The following is a 17,500-nucleotide window of genomic DNA, read 5'->3' on the forward strand; positions in this document are numbered from 1 at the left end:
ACTCATTCTTCTACAGTCTGTGTGTATAAATATCTATTTTTTTAGGCACTGTTGCAAAAAACTTCTTCACGAAGTCGAAGCTGCCGATCCCTGAACTGTCTCACATATGGTGAGTCTCTATACTTCATTACACCACAGAGACGTCAATAACATGTTTATTACACTACACGGCATCGGGGCGTTGTTTATTACAGTATAGAGCACTTACCTACGTCTTTATTGCATCACAGAACTTTTAACTGCATGTTATTTAATTACATGTTTATTACATCTCAGAGCTCTCGGCTGCATCTTTATTACACCACCGAACGTTCAGCTGCATGTTTATTCCTGTTTACTGTGAGTGTTTATTAAACGCTGTCCCGCCCTGCAGGGAGCTGAGTGATGTGGATCGGGACGGAGCCCTCACTTTCCCAGAATTCTGCACTGCCTTCCACCTGGTGGTGGCGCGGAAGAACGGCTATCCCCTCCCTGAAAGACTCCCGCACACGCTCAGAGCGGCTTTCAGAGAGCAGAGCCTCCCACACCCACCGGTAACACCACACACACACACACACACACACACACACACACACACACACACACACACACACTCACACTCACACACACACACGCTCAGAGCGGCTTTCAGAGAGCAGAGCCTCCCACACCCGCCGGTAACACCACACACACACACACACACACACAGACACACACACTCACACACACACACACTCACACACACACACGCTCAGAGCGGCTTTCAGAGAGCAGAGCCTCCCACACCCGCCGGTAACACCACACTCACACACACAGACACACACACACACACACACACACACACACACACACACACTCACACACACACACACACACACACACACAGACACTCACACACACACACACATATACACATATACACACACTCACACACACACACACACACACACACACACACAGAGACACACACACATTCACACACACACACAGACACTCACACACACACACACACACACACACACTCACACACAGACACACACACACACTCACAGACACACAAAGACAGACAGACAGACAGATAGACAAAACTTCTATTTCCACTTTGACATAATTTTTTTAATGGAAGGCCAAACTGTCCTGTGTTCTATGATGAAGTATATAATATTCAACAATATGCAAAAATTCTCTTTACACTAAGTGCATTGAAAGTAAAGGTATTACAGATGCAGCGTGGCCTGTCCTGCAGTGGTGAGGTGTATCTGTACACACTCACAGTGCAGTAGTGCTCTGCAGGTACAGGTCAGATCGATGGCATGAGTCTGTATAGCTGTGCGCGTTTAAAACCTCTTCAGCCTCATATGACTCTGATTATTTTACAGACCACCCAGACCCTCATTGTGCTTGAAGACTCGTCCAGACAAACAGTGACTGGACATTCTTTACTGTCAGCCTTTCTCTCAGTAAAGTAGCCCCTTAAACTCTGAGGGTCTGTTTCTAGGCCCACACTTCAGTTCCTCACCCTCAGAACCGCAGAGCTCACACTTCAGCTTCTCAGTAGATACCAGATCATTTACAGTAGATCCTGTGAGTAGCAGTTTGAGGGGATTCAGACGGGGAAGGAGTTTAAAGCGACTCTTCAGTCTTCATCAGGTCACCAAGGTCACTGTGTAAAAAGATACAAGCACACAACTGCAGGCGCTCCAGTTCAGAGGTTTATGGCTTCACTGTGTTCTGTTCATTCTCCTGTGCAGGAAATGGGTTTGATCAGCCAGCAGGAAGTCAGAGAGGAGCCTCATCAGCAAGGTAACCCCTTCATTTAAACAGCGCCCATCAGCGCCTCACACTGAACAGGCCGAACCGCTCGTCCAATCAAAGTGTCCGCATCTAATTCGTCTCCCGTTATCTCTTCCTGTGTGTGTGTGTGCGTATGTGTGTGTGTGTGTGTGTGTGTGTGTGTGTATAGGTGTGTGTGTGTGTGTGTGTGTGTGTGTATATGTGTGTGTATGTGTGTGTGTGTGTGTGTGTGTGTGTGTGTCCTCTGATCTTATGCATGACTGCATTTGTGCTGTGTCAGCAGATTTCAGTCCTCAGAGAGCAGCTGCTCCCCAAGACCAGCCAGCAGAGCAGCCGACACTGCAGAGCAGCACTTTAAAACCAGGTAACACAGAAGCAACACTGACCGTCCACTGAGTCTCAGCCTGACCAGTCATGGAAAACTCAATCAGATAAAGCCGCATTTTACATTGTGTGGTACAGAATAACTGAACAGTCACCTCTAAGGGCTACTTCTATTCAAACTCCTCGATTTTCAGTGTATTAATCAGTTTTTAAGACTTATTATTTGCTAAATTCTATAAATGATTTTTTATCCATTGAGTAATTAATATAAATCATTCAGGCAAGTGTTTCTAACAAAGTGGCCAGAGAGTGGAAGCAGACAGTAGGTGTTTCTAATAAAGTGGCCAAGTGCTATTGAATGCTCTCCACATGATATCAAAGGCTGCTTCATGAACACAAATCCTGTTGGACCCTCTGCTGACCTTTCGCTTGGTCCTGTAGATCCTCTCCTGTTATTCCAGGACTTCACTTTCATCCATATCACTTTCATCGTAGCTCAGAGATATTGGAATAAACAAATATCTGGCGCTTCTTCTGAAGTCTCTCTACGTTATTGCTTCGGCCTGAACATGTTACAGAAACACACGCAGCTTCCCAGACGGTTCTCATGAAGCCTTATCTCTCGGTGGAGCTGGGACATAGGGTCAAAGGTCTGCAGGGGTCTTCTTCTCTATGCCCTAGTGCGTAATTGGGTTTGTGGAGGAGACTGAAGTCTGTGAATAGGGGAGTGATGTTAGAATGTCTGGGAGCATCTGGAAGCAGTGATTTTGGTGGAGAATGGCCAAAAGCAATTATAGGGGTCCAAGCACCAATATCAGACATCATAAACTAGATCATTCTGGGCCATTGGACTAAAATTAAGCTAAAATTATGAATACGCATATAAAAAAAAGCATGTAATCTGACATAAGAAACTTACTTTGATATCTCGGTGTGTGCTAGAGGTGAAAAAAATCCATCTCTTTTTTTCTAGTGTGTACTTTTCTGATCATGTGGTTCTGTTGCCGAAGTCCCATTGCAGAAGTTCAATTCACTGTTATTACTGCTGCTTACAGTTTTAGCATCTACTGTGTTTCAGATCCTCCCCACGAGCTGGACCTTAACATGAAGTCAAGAACGAGGCCGAGGTAACATACAGTGCTATGGACTATGTTAAGTCTTTCAGTGCTGAACTTATGACTGAGTTATTAATCTTAAGCCTCGAGATTGTAAGTCTTAACTGCATGTAAATGCTATAAATTGTTAAACCCGCAGACTTTTGAGTGTTTATATGGAATGTTGATGATGGGAAAATAGTGATGAATCTGAAAATAGTACGTTTTCTCTGGGGGTTATTTTGCCTGATAACACCCTGAATGTACCTGTGTGCCCTAATTGTATTAAAATATACATTTTAGGCTAAAATGTTCCTCAAAACTACCATAAAATAGTGTCTCAGACACCAAGCAGTGGAAGCATAACCATTTCATATGATAAGTTTGTGGGAGGGAGCTTTTAGAGGTGGACGTCTGGTTCCTATCACCACCACTATAAACAATTCTGACTCTGTAAGTTTCTCTAGAACGGAGCGTTTGACACCAAACCACTCTGAATGACCTTGTTTACATCTTAATGCCTTAATTATGCACAAATTTAAATGTTAATGGGTGAATATTAATGGTGGTTTTAGTGTAGTCTCTCTGACGGGCCTTTGTAAATCAATAGCAGGTGTTTAAAATGTATGTGTTGGCGTCACCCACAGGTCTTATTCAAGCACCTCTATAGACGATGCTATGAAGAAAGCTGAGGAGCCTCCGACCCCCCCGCCACGTCCTCAGAAAACCCACTCGCGTGCCTCCTCGCTCGACCTCAACAAGCTCTTCCAGCAGAGCGGACAAGGTAAAGAAACGCTTGCTGATTCTGTTCCAGACAAAGGTTCTTGTGCAAATTGACCTGGCGCCATCATAAGAGATGCTGCCATTCATTGGAAAAATTTCACACAAGAAGTAGCGACCATGGTGAAGCTGACGGAGCTTCCTAAAGTTCTCGTGGAGAACATAATCAATCAACACTTGACCGTAAAAAGGTACGGAGCCCTCTTAACAAGACCTTAAACTTCCTCGTCAGCACAGTTGGTTTGAAAATATGCTAGTGGAAAAGTCATGGAACCACAGCTAATCGTCCCTGAGCAGGTGCACCACACAAAACTTCACAAAGTGCTCTCAGATTCTTCATAAGGAAGGTAAGAGGGAAGGCAGCAGTTCAAAAAGCAGCAGGAGCTGCTGTTCCACAGAGAATGGTCTTCCACACCGCAATCGTCTCCGTTCCTACCAAGTCCTCTGAAATTTATAAGCATTTAGCTTCAGATCAGATCAGAGACCAGGGCACCTACAGTGAAGCATGATGGTGGCAGTATCATGATATCGGGCAGTACTAGGGCATTACTCATCACTGAAAGAGACATGTATGCAGTGATGTTGCGGGAGACGTTAGAGGAGAATTTAATCTCATAAGCCAAGAAACTGAACATGGACTGTAGGTGTTTCTGATAAAGTGGCCAGTGAGTGGAAGCAGACAGTAGGTGTTTCTGATAAAGTGGCCAGTGAGTGGAAGCAGACAGTAGGTGTTTCTGATAAAGTGGCCAGTGAGTGGAAGCAGACAGTAGGTGTTTCTAATAAAATGGCCAGTGAGCGGAAGCAGACAGTAGGTGTTTCTAATAAAGTGGCCAGTGAGTGGAAGCAGACAGTAGGTGTTTCTGATAAAGTGGCCAGTGAGCGGAAGCAGACAGTAGGTGTTTCTGATAAAGTGGCCAGTGAGCGGAAGCAGACAGTAGGTGTTTCTGATAAAGTGGCCAGTGAGTGGAAGCAGACAGTAGGTGTTTCTGATAAAGTGGCCAGTGAGTGGAAGCAGACAGTAGGTGTTTCTGATAAAGTGGCCAGTGAGTGGAAGCAGACAGTAGGTGTTTCTGATAAAGTGGCCAGAGAGTGGAAGCAGACAGTAGGTGTTTCTGATAAAGTGGCCAGTGAGAGGAAGCAGACAGTAGGTGTTTCTGATAAAGTGGCCAGAGAGTGGAAGCAGACAGTAGGTGTTTCTGATAAAGTGGCCAGAGAGTGGAAGCAGACAGTAGGTGTTTCTGATAAAGTGGCCAGTGAGTGGAAGCAGACAGTAGGTGTTTCTGATAAAGTGGCCAGTGAGTGGAAGCAGACAGTAGGTGTTTCTGAAAACGAGAGGCATTTCAAGGCATGTGTGGGACAAAAGAGGATTACAGTCTTTAAAACTCTGCACCCTGTCAGGAGCCTCTCTGACAGTGTTTCAGACTGAAACTCCTACAGAGAGTAAAACTGCACTGACACTCTTCCCATCACTGCAGAGCACCCACCTTTACTCAGTTCTCTTACCAGGAGAACCTTGCTGCTGTACAAACAGGTCCATAAATGAAAAACAGAACATGCTCTGGATCAAACACAGTTGGGAATGCGTTAAAAGCTGCCAGCGCTGCCTCTAAACCGCTGCGTACTCTTTATAAACACGCCTGTGTTTCTGTCTTCTGTAGGCGGTAAAAGCGGCTGGCTGCCCCCTCCTCCTGCTCTGCCCCCTCGCCCTCCAGCCTCACAGGTAAAACCCACCTCAGCTACAACAAGAACCTTCTGCAAACCTTAGACACACACAGAGTAGAAAAACGCACGAATAAATAAAGTAAGCACTGACTTTATAAACTTTTTTTCATGCTTCATTCAGAATATTAAAGTTAACCTAACAACAATGAAATTGCAAAATTGCAAATTTCACACAAACTTCACAAAACTTTACGCAGACTTTACACAAACTTCACACAAACTTTACGCAGACTTTACACAAACTTCACACAAACTTCACACAAACTTTACGCAGACTTTACACAAACTTCACACAAACTTCACACAAGGTTTACGCAGACTTTACACAAACTTCACACAAGGTTTACGCAGTCTTTACACAAACTTCACACAAACTTCACACAAGGTTTACGCAGACTTTACACAAACTTCACACAAACTTCACACAAAATTTACGCAGACTTTACACAAACTTTACACAAATTTCACACAAACTTTACGCAGACTTTACACAAACTTCACACAAGGTTTACGCAGACTTTACACAAACTTCACACAAATTTCACACAAACTTTACGCAGACTTTACACAAACTTCACACAAACTTTACGCAGACTTCACACAAACTTCACACAAACTTTACACAAATTTCACACATACTTTACACAAATTTCACACAAACTTTACACAAATTTCACACAAACTTTACGCAGACTTTACACAAACTTCACACAAACCTTACACAAATTTCACACAAACTTTGCACAAATTTCACACATACTTTACACAAATTTCACACAAATTTCACACAAACTTTACACAAACTTCACACAAACTTTACACAAATTTCACACATACTTTACACAAATTTCACACAAACGTCACACAAACTTTACACAAACTTTACACAAATTTCACACAAACTTTACTCAAACTTCACACAAACTTCACACAAACTTCACACAAACTTCACACAAACTTTACACAAACTTCACTCACCAACTTACTCACAAACTCACAAACTTCTGTTAGCAGATGTCCCACTTCCTCCCAGGAGCAGAAAACTCCCAGCAGTCTGTGCAGCAGCCTCACTTCGCAGACTTCAGCAAGTTCAGAGAAGAGGTGAGGAAAAAAAATATATATATATACACACACTCACACACACACACACACACACACTTTATTAGCTGTTCAGTTGCTTGTTATCACAAATAGCTAATCAGCCAATCACACGGCAGCAACTCACTGCATTTAGGCAAGTAGAGGTGGTCAAGACAACTTGCTGAAGTGCAGACCGAGCATCAGAACGGGGAAGAAAGGGGATTTAAGGGACTTAAGGGAAACAAACAGGAGCTTCCAAAACTGGAGATTAAAAATGGATTAAAAGCTCCAAAGAAATTGTGGCTCCTAACAACCACCTGGAAGAGCTGGTAGACCCCAAACGGCCCCCATTAGATAAACAGCACTGAAAGCTTTGATCTCTGAGGGAGAGGAGAAGATCGAGCTGCTTCAGATCTGAAAACATCCACAGGTGTTTCTGTCCATCCTTCCACTGTGAGAAGACCACTCAGTGCTGCGGGTCTGAAAGGACGTGTAGCTGATCAAGAAGAACCTCACTGAGAAAAGGAGACGAACACATCAAACAAAGAAGCTGGACGATGGACTGACCGCCCCAGAGTCCAGACCTCAGCACCACTGAATGGGTTTGATTAGTTCAGAAAATCATCAACCAGCTTCTCAGACTGAGCTTTGGAGGCGTGTCTGCAGGCTCTTTGAGGAGCTGGAAGTGAGTCTCCTGAAAGGAATGGAAGCTGGAATAAAGGCATTAGATCCTGAAAGAATTCAATTATATTTAGCCGTTGAGGCTTCCGTATAATTCTCGTTTAAATTTAACTTGCTCTCTGAGACTAAACCTGCAGATCACTGATACTCTGGCAGCATTGAGTTCTCATACCTTCACCAGCACCAGTGAAACACAATCCCGTGCTAAAACTCCTCCATAATGAAAGTGACCAGTCTGATATATCGCTGTGGGAAAGGCCGCTGTAGTCTGTGCTATAGAGGCTTGTATAGCCTGCTGGAGGCAGCGGTTTTCCTGTTTCTCACGACTCTCCAAAGACATCGCCGCTCCTCAAACTGACGCCGCTTTTACACTTTATGGCTGTTTTTCTTCTCTTTCCTCTTTTCTCAGTGCTGCGGCGCTGAGAGGAGGAATATGAGAGCTGTATAGAATTGATTTGTCATAGTCCTTTAGATCAGAAGCTGGAGTCCACTGAGCTTTGAACCAGGCCTGCTTACACAGCAGGATTAAAGCGATAGTTTGACTAACACACACACACACATACACACACACACACACACACACACACACACATATATATACACATGAATGGACCAATAGAAATGCTCTAACATTACATTAACTTACGTTGATAGGTAAGAGTGAAGAGTGTTTTTGGCCACTCTTGTAAAGTTAGTATTTGGGGATGGGTCGCTCTCAGGAGCTCAGTGAATTCCAGCGTGTGATGTTATGAATTCACTGCCTGATGACTGAGCCATTGTTTTATGACGCCATAGGGCTAAAACCTATTTATTTAGGCTGTTAATGACGCAGAGGTACATGCAGGGCGTTATCAGGCAAAGTAGTCCCAGAAGAAAACTATTTGTTTTAGATTTGGTGCTACTTTTCCATCATCAACATCCCATATAAACACTCAGAAGACTCGTGTAGGTTCACTGGCGGTTCTAGATAGTAAATAAAACGTCTGTATTTGTGTTGTTGTCATGGCGACCCCTGGTTCCTATCACCACCACTCTAAAGACACCTGAGCCTCTACAATCAACCGTTTCACCAGTTCAGGTTGATGTGTTGTATTAAAGTAGTTCAGGCTCAGTGCTGTGACACACAGTCGCCACTGCGCGGCGCTGCTGCGCCTGATGAAGCAGCTTCGCTGGAGACGTGAGCTTCACTGCAGACTGTAACGTCCACAGTTCCTGCCTTTCTCAGCCTAGTAAACCTTATATAAGGGGTAAAGATCCTGGCGCAGCACCTCTGATCGTGGGATGTTTAATAAACCTGGGTTCTGCAGGAGGTTTTGTGTGACAGTCTGAAGGTTAATGTCTCTTTTAAAGCGATTGTTTAACAGCATGATGAGATGGAAGTTAAATGTATGCAGCCCCCCTCCAAGAGTTGAGAAGATCATGGAGAGCTGATCAGATGTTTCTAATGAGCTGGAGTAGATGGAGCTCAGAGGGTTTCAGGGCTGGAGATGTTGTGCTGCTGGTGTGCTGTGATTAGATGGACCGGCTCCATGTTCAGCTGAGTTACATCATATCATTATAACAGGATTTACTGGGTGGACTTGAGGAGGCACTAGACTCGAGAGTGAAGGTCAAAGGGCTGGGGTATGGAGGATGGGGGCCAGTAGGATGGAGTTATGGTGGGAGGGAGAATGGAGGGTGAGTGTTAGTAGGGTGGGGGTTAGAAGGATGGGGTTATGGAGGGTGAGGGTCAGCAGGGTGGAGGTCAGAAGGACGGGGTTATGGAGGGTGGGGGTCAGAAGGATGGGGTTATGGAGGGTGGGTGTCAGTAGGGTGGAGGTCAGAAGGATGGGGTTATGGAGGGTGGGGGTCAGTAGGGTGGGGGTCAGAAGGATGGTGGTATGGAGGGTGGGTGTCAGTAGGGTGGAGGTCAGAAGGATGGGGTTATGGAGGGTGGGGGTCAGTAGGGTGGGGTTATGGAGGGTGGGTGTCAGTAGGGTGGGGGTCAGAAGGATGGGGTTATGGAGGGTGGGTGTCAGTAGGGTGGAGGTCAGAAGGATGGGGTTATGGAGGGTGGGGGTCAGTAGGGTGGGGTTATGGAGGGTGGGGGTCAGTAGGGTGGAGGTCAGAAGGATGGGGGTATGGAGGGTGGGTGTCAGTAGGGTGGAGGTCAGAAGGATGGGGTTATGGGGGGTGGGGGTCAGAAGGATGGGGTTATGGAGGGTGGGTGTCAGTAGGGTGGAGGTCAGAAGGATGGGGTTATGGAGGGTGGGGGTCAGTAGGGTGGGGGGTCAGAAGGATGGGGTTATGGAGGGTGGGTGTCAGTAGGGTGGGGGTCAGAAGGATGGGGTTATGGGGGGTGGGGGTCAGTAGGGTGGGGGTCAGAAGGATGGGGTTATGGAGGGTGGGTGTCAGTAGGGTGGAGGTCAGAAGGATGGGGTTATGGAGGGTGGGGGTCAGTAGGGTGGGGTTATGGAGGGTGGGTGTCAGTAGGGTGGGGGTCAGAAGGATGGGGTTATGGAGGGTGGGTGTCAGTAGGGTGGAGGTCAGAAGGATGGGGTTATGGAGGGTGGGGGTCAGTAGGGTGGGGTTATGGAGGGTGGGGGTCAGTAGGGTGGAGGTCAGAAGGATGGGGGTATGGAGGGTGGGTGTCAGTAGGGTGGAGGTCAGAAGGATGGGGTTATGGGGGGTGGGGGTCAGAAGGATGGGGGTATGGAGGGTGGGTGTCAGTAGGGTGGAGGTCAGAAGGATGGGGTTATGGGGGGTGGGGGTCAGAAGGATGGGGTTATGGAGGGTAGGTGTCAGTAGGGTGGGGGGTCAGAAGGATGGGGTTATGGAGGGTGGGTGTCAGTAGGGTGGAGGTCAGAAGGATGGGGTTATGGAGGGTGGGTGTCAGTAGGGTGGAGGTCAGAAGGACGGGGTTATGGAGGGTGGGGGTCAGTAGGGTGGAGGTCAGAAGGACGGGGTTATGGAGGGTGGGGGTCAGTAGGGTGGGGGGTCAGAAGGATGGGGTTATGGAGGGTGGGTGTCAGTAGGGTGGAGGTCAGAAGGATGGGGTTATGGAGGGTAGGTGTCAGTAGGGTGGGGGGTCAGAAGGATGGGGTTATGGAGGGTGGGGGTCAGTAGGGTGGGGGGGTCAGAAGGATGGGGTTATGGAGGGTGGGTGTCAGTAGGGTGGAGGTCAGAAGGATGGGGTTATGGAGGGTAGGTGTCAGTAGGGTGGAGGTCAGAAGGACGGGGTTATGGAGGGTGGGGGTCAGTAGGGTGGAGGTCAGAAGGACGGGGTTATGGAGGGTGGGGGTCAGTAGGGTGGGGGGTCAGAAGGATGGGGTTATGGAGGGTGGGTGTCAGTAGGGTGGAGGTCAGAAGGATGGGGTTATGGAGGGTAGGTGCCAGTAGGGTGGAGGTCAGAAGGACGGGTTTATGGAGGGTGGGTGTCAGTAGGGTGGAGGTCAGAAGGACGGGGTTATGGAGGGTGGGGGTCAGTAGGGTGGGGGGTCAGAAGGATGGGGTTATGGAGGGTGGGTGTCAGTAGGGTGGAGGTCAGAAGGATGGGGTTATGGAGGGTAGGTGTCAGTAGGGTGGGGGGTCAGAAGGATGGGGTTATGGAGGGTGGGTGTCAGTAGGGTGGGGGTCAGAAGGACGGGTTTATGGAGGGTGGGTGTCAGTAGGGTGGAGGTCAGAAGGACGGGGTTATGGAGGGTGGGGGTCAGTAGGGTGGGGGGTCAGAAGGATGGGGTTATGGAGGGTGGGTGTCAGTAGGGTGGAGGTCAGAAGGACGGGTTTATGGAGGGTGGGTGTCAGTAGGGTGGAGGTCAGAAGGACGGGGTTATGGAGGGTGGGGGTCAGTAGGGTGGGGGGTCAGAAGGATGGGGTTATGGAGGGTGGGTGTCAGTAGGGTGGAGGTCAGAAGGATGGGGTTATGGAGGGTAGGTGTCAGTAGGGTGGGGGGTCAGAAGGATGGGGTTATGGAGGGTAGGTGCCAGTAGGGTGGAGGTCAGAAGGACGGGTTTATGGAGGGTGGGTGTCAGTAGGGTGGAGGTCAGAAGGACGGGGTTATGGAGGGTGGGGGTCAGTAGGGTGGGGGGTCAGAAGGATGGGGTTATGGAGGGTGGGTGTCAGTAGGGTGGAGGTCAGAAGGATGGGGTTATGGAGGGTAGGTGTCAGTAGGGTGGGGGGTCAGAAGGATGGGGTTATGGAGGGTGGGTGTCAGTAGGGTGGAGGTCAGAAGGATGGGGTTATGGAGGGTAGGTGTCAGTAGGGTGGGGGGTCAGAAGGATGGGGTTATGGAGGGTGGGTGTCAGTAGGGTGGAGGTCAGAAGGATGGGGTTATGGAGGGTGGGTGTCAGTAGGGTGGAGGTCAGAAGGATGGGGTTATGGAGGGTAGGTGTCAGTAGGGTGGGGGGTCAGAAGGATGGGGTTATGGAGGGTGGGTGTCAGTAGGGTGGAGGTCAGAAGGATGGGGTTATGGAGGGTAGGTGCCAGTAGGGTGGAGGTCAGAAGGACGGGGTTATGGAGGGTGGGTGTCAGTAGGGTGGAGGTCAGAAGGACGGGGTTATGGAGGGTGGGTGTCAGTAGGGTGGGGGTCAGAAGGACGGGGTTATGGAGGGTGGGGGTCAGTAGGATGTGTGTTACTGTCTTCCAGCCACAGCTGATGGTTCTGATTGGCTGGATTCAGAGGTCTGTGCTCATTGTGCTGTTTGAGGAGTAATCGCTGTCAGTCGTCTTTGTGTTTCTTGGCAGCCTGTTAATAAACCACATTGTTTGGTGGGGCAGTTGTTTATTGCAGTTCTTGTTAATAATAAAAGTGGTTGTTTATTGAACGTCATGCTCCTCCTCTGTGGGAACACTCAGCTTACAGTGGCTCCTCGGACTATGTAGGAGAGCACAGCCCGGTTTGGTTCTGACTTCCTCAAACCTCAAGAAACCTCTGCCTCAACTGAAGCACCTCCTACCTGAACCCGTTCAGCTACTTTAAAAAGCTTTAAAAAGGCTCCTCTTCCTCCTGGTTTACTCTATATACACAGTGTTGTCCTTGATGACCACTTATATTAACTCTCTCTCTCTCTCTCTCTCTCTCTCTCTCTCTCTCTCTCTCTCTTAGGAGGAGACTAGTGAACCCCCCCAGGCCTTCGGACCCCTGAGGACAGTCGGCCCTGGCACAGAGACCCCAGGAGGGCCTAAAACAGTACGTACTGACCCCGCCTTCTCATATCGAGGCTCTTCCGTTCACTCACCTGTACAAAATAAATGTGGAAATGAAGAAGTGTTAGTTCTAATAGTTCTAATGAATGTCCAGAACTTTAAAGGTAAAATAAAACATGTATCCAAAATTATGTTGTAATTAAACTAATATCCAGACTTCTGGATGCAGAATTTATAATGAAATGAATGAAACTATTATTTAGAATGAAGTTCTAGTAAAAATATATCTGGAATGAAGTTGAAATGACATTAACATCCAGAATATAGACGACATCAGAAAACTGTCGTACAGTAAATACATAAGTAAGTATATATTTATCATTAATGTACTTTAAAATGAATTTTGTACCTAAATATTTTTGGGTGTGTTTTGTACTATATTATTATTATTATTATTATTATTATTATATTGTTTTGTTATAACATTAATAACTGCTCTGGGTGTTTCTCCAGGACCCTACCTTGCTGTTCCAAAGCCACGCCCCTCAGAAGCCCATGCGCCGGAAGCTCCACCCAGAAAACCAGAACACTGTTACACACTCAGGCTCCGCCTACTCAAGCTCCACCCCCACCACAGCGCCCAAAACAGGTCACAGGTCAGTCAGGATTCACTCCGTTCCGGCTGCTGGTTCAATCACCAAAGTTTGGATTAGAAATTGCGAATATTAATAAATAATAAAATAATAAACATTGAGCTTGAACTCATCAGTCACTCCCACCAATGAAACACTTTGGTCATCATTTTAGGAAAGAGCCCCATGTTATAATGTGGTCGTTTGGAACCACGACCAAACACAATACTGCTAATAAGGGGGTTAATAAGTGGTTTATAACCACAAAACATTTTTATTTCTGTAAAAAAACAGTGATTTATAAAAAAACCCGTAACCAGAGTGACAACTAACGGCTAGTGGTTAGACAGTGTAGTGGATAAGACCAGCGTTTCGTCTGAAAGGCGGTTTTACATTCACGCGATTTGTTATCCAGCTTTAGTCGACTTACAGAGGCAGCTGTAGTGTTAGGAGTCTTGCCCAAGGACTCATTGGTGTATCATGGTGTGCTGGTACCCTGGGCTCACTCTCTCGACGACATGCAATATGGTGCTGTAATTAGTTTCTAATCAGGGTCCATTTGTAACGTTTAAATAAGCTCAATTCATCTTCATAGTGCCATTTTTCCACGATGAGCCCTGGAAAGGTCTGTGTACAGGCCTGAATTCCTCCTTATCTGGAGGGCCATTAACGTTAGAGTCAGGTGTGTGAGCAGATCAGAGGTGTTAAAAGGTTAAAAGCTTCACACACAATAGAGAGAGAGAGAGGGAGGGGAGAGAGAGAGAGAGAGAGAGAGGGAGAGAGGGAGAGAGAGAAAGAAAGAGAGGGAGAGAGAGAAAGAAAGAGAGGGAGAGAGAGAGAGAGAGGGAGAGAGAGAGAGAGAGAGAGAGAGAGAGAGAGAGAGAGAGAGACAGAGAGAGAGAGAGAGACAGAGAGGGAGAGAGAGAGAGGGAGAGAGAGAGAGAGAGAGAGAGAGAGAGAGGGAGAGAGAGAGAGAGAGGGAGAGAGAGAGAGAGAGAGAGAGAGAGAGAGAGGGAGAGAGAGAGAGAGAGAGAGAGAGAGAGAGAGAGAGAGAGGGAGAGAGAGAGAGAGAGGGAGAGAGAGAGAGAGAGAGAGAGAGAGAGAGAGAGAGAGAGAGAGACAGAGAGAGAGAGAGAGACAGAGAGGGAGAGAGACAGAGAGAGAGAGAGAGAGAGGGAGAGAGAGGGAGAGAGAGAGGGAGAGAGAGACAGAGAGAGAGGGAGAGAGAGAGAGGGAGAGAGAGAGAGAGAGAGAGAGAGAAAAAGAGAGAGAGAGAGAGAGAGAGGCTGGAGAGCACTGTTCACCTCCATTTAAAAGCACATGCTTAACCTTTGGCCTCCTGCTGCTAGATAGGAGCTATGCTAACATTTGCTCTGACGCCTGGATATCAGATTGACGCGGTTCTTCCCACTGCAAACATCACAGATCACGCAAGACTTCCGTACAGCCAGAATTCAGGCTTGAGGACTGTTTTAACTAAGCTGAAGTACTTCAGTCCATGTTTATCTATCACAGTGAGTCACACAGAGTCAGAAACCACATCACCAGCCCTGTTAGAGACGCTGAGCAGCTCCACACGGTTTGTGGGGAGTGTGTGGTGATTTAGGATCACCCACATTCAGGGCGAGGGGGAAACTGTGTGGATGTTTTTTTTGGCTCCCGCTGTCACTTTAATATTCTAATGTGGTGGGGTGTGTATTACAGACTGCCTGCCAGGCAGAAGAGGGAGATTCAGATGGCCATCAGGAAGAATAAAGAAACGAACGCGGTGCTAACTCGGCTGAACAGTGAACTACAGCAGCAACTGAAGGTAACACACACACACACACACACACACACATATGTATGTACATATGAGGACGTCCACAGGTTTCTACCGATTTTTGTGTTACTGTAGCGAATTAGCACTACACCTGAACCTAAACCTTGACCTCGGTGAGCTTTTCTGCTCTTTTAGTTTTCAAATAAAACAAGTAACTGTGGTGAAATCGACATCTTGCTCATGTGAGGACTTGGACATCTTGCTGGTCCTCACTTGAGCAAACCTTCCATATAGTCCTATCATAGTGAGGACATGGGGTCCTCGTAAGTATAGCAGTACAAGAACACTCTAATACACGCACAGCTGCACAGTTTATGTGTATGAAAGTCAGAGAACTCCCTTCATTTATTTAATCAAAGCCATTAAGGACAAACATCAATTACACCGAAGGTCTTAAGAGTTACTGCCTTTTTACAGCTTCCATTCAATGTGAAATGTTGGTGTCGACCAGGTCTTCCAGGTGGGTGTTAGGAGCCCCGTTTTCGCCGGAGCTTTTAACTCCAGTTTGGGAGTTCTATTTTTCTATTATTCTATTATTCTAAGTTCTATTTTTCCTCCTTTGACTTTCTCCTTCATTATTATACCCTAAAACATCATGACCTGTGCGTTCAGTGGAAACGGGCCGGTCTGAAATAGTGCTATTTTGAATTTGCTCGATTCGAATGTGCACATCATACATTTCTACGTGACTGAGATGCACTGCATGAGCACAAAGAGTTACTGATAAGAGACAGTGGAGAGTGAAAGTGAGAGAGATTAAAATCAGAGTTGAGCAATGCTAAACATTCATTTATGCTTCGCCCCAAGCTCTGCAGCATAGAGCAGCTGCAGTGTTGAGTTACTGGCTCTTCTACAGGCCTCAGCTGGCTCTGAAAGGCGGTTAAAGTGATAGTTCAGCGAAAAATCAGATTGGCAGATCCAAATATAGCAGATCAGCCAAGATGTGTTTGGCGTCTAAAGTTAGCTTCTTTAGTTTTACTCTGGTTTTAGTTTACTCTGGAGTTTGGACCATGCCTTCAACATGGTGGTGGCAGTATGAGGGAAGACTGATTGAGAGATGGGGAGAACTCTGAGAACTTGGGCTGGAGTTCTGGGTGGCTTCTGCCTGTAGCTAGAAGGCCAGACCCCCTCATAGCTGTACTAGGACAGATGCAAGACTGATTAACAGGGAGGAATGGGGGCCGGTGGGGCTTGCGAACACTTCGTCACGGGAACGGAAGGGGATGATGTTAATTTATAGGGTGTAGATTGGAAGAAGGTTGGGTTTCAGGCATGGTCCTCCCCACAAATGTCAGTAATAGCATAACTACACCTAAATCAGTAGCAGTATATTAAACCCTGATTTTTGTCCATATTTTAGTCCATGATTATCGATAGCAGCGCACTTATGGACAGTTTAGACACCCGTGGTGAAATGAAGTAAACATGACTTTGGCAGCAGTTTTAAAACATAACATTTTGCTTCTTAAAATTAGTGATGTGCAGAAGTTTGGACACACTACCAAGGCAGGATTTATGACATCACTGATGTCATAGAGATCTTTCTATTCTTCTGTCAGGAATTTCCTCGCCGAACAACTTCCAGTTCTGCCGTGTTCTTTGGCCGTCTTGCGTGCTCAGCTTGTTTAAGACCTACATACTTTACGTGATGTTCAGTCAGGGAAGCCGGGGGGCTGTGGGGGTCAATCCTAAAGCTTCAGCTTGATAAATTCATGGTGGATTTTGAGGTGTGGTGGATTTTGGGACCATTGACCTGTTGCATTTCTGGCCAGAACATGAGCAGATCTGAGAGTTTTCTTAGTCATTCAGATCCTCCTCAGTTCCTTTTACTGCCATTTCTAATGACTCTTCAGACAGTGGCTCTTTCTGTAGCCACCTGCTTTGTAGGTATCATTTTCAGATCTTTAGCCAGCTGCTTCGATTACCCTGTGTTTGTTGAATATTAGAGCACAGTATGAAGAGCCAGGGAATGTATTACGCCCTGGATTTGTCATCAGCCGACAACTCCCACTGACTATTCTTGAGCCACCTAACCAGTTCTAATGAGCCAATTAAGGCCTAACGAGTCAGTTCATCAGTTCTGAGAGTTTAGAAGGGTGTACAAACTTTTGCACGTGCCACAATTACTTTTTTATTATTAAAATATAAAGCAATTGTGTAATAACATGGACAGAAAACCTTTTACTCCTTTTACTTAAAAAAATCACAGAGACACGCAGTTGCTGCTAACTGGTGGGCTATAAGCTAATGTTAGCCACATTAGCCTCACAACTCCTATATTAAGCAGCTCATCGGCTGTGTTTGCTGCTGAACTATGGCTTTAAAGCGTGTATTAGAGTGTTCAGAGTGTATTAGAGTGTTCAGTGTGTTCGGAGTGTATCAGTGTGTTTGGAGTGTATCAGTGTGTTTGGAGTGTATCAGTGTGTTTGGAGTGTATCAGTGTGTTCGGAGTGTATCAGTGTGTTTGG

The 17,500-nt window shown here is 46.7% G+C and overlaps 1 protein-coding gene across 1 annotated transcript in view; it reads left to right on the top strand.

Moving 5' to 3' along the window:
• Positions 1-38: 38 nt before the first annotated feature.
• Positions 39-17,500, top strand: part of reps2 (RALBP1 associated Eps domain containing 2) — a gene marked incomplete at its 5' end in the record, with an annotated part of 23,278 nt that continues 5,816 nt past the window's right edge. The window contains 11 exons of the mRNA XM_037541593.1: positions 39-109; positions 374-533; positions 1,731-1,782; positions 2,057-2,137; positions 3,176-3,224; positions 3,839-3,975; positions 5,630-5,691; positions 6,708-6,794; positions 12,538-12,621; positions 13,092-13,234; positions 14,915-15,020. Of these exons, the coding sequence (XP_037397490.1) occupies positions 39-109; positions 374-533; positions 1,731-1,782; positions 2,057-2,137; positions 3,176-3,224; positions 3,839-3,975; positions 5,630-5,691; positions 6,708-6,794; positions 12,538-12,621; positions 13,092-13,234; positions 14,915-15,020 (1,032 nt within the window). The remainder of the gene's footprint in view (positions 110-373; positions 534-1,730; positions 1,783-2,056; positions 2,138-3,175; positions 3,225-3,838; positions 3,976-5,629; positions 5,692-6,707; positions 6,795-12,537; positions 12,622-13,091; positions 13,235-14,914; positions 15,021-17,500) is intronic.

This window comes from Pygocentrus nattereri, chromosome 9, assembly GCF_015220715.1.
Source record: "Pygocentrus nattereri isolate fPygNat1 chromosome 9, fPygNat1.pri, whole genome shotgun sequence".
In the NCBI taxonomy this organism is placed as follows: Eukaryota; Metazoa; Chordata; class Actinopteri; order Characiformes; family Serrasalmidae; genus Pygocentrus; species Pygocentrus nattereri.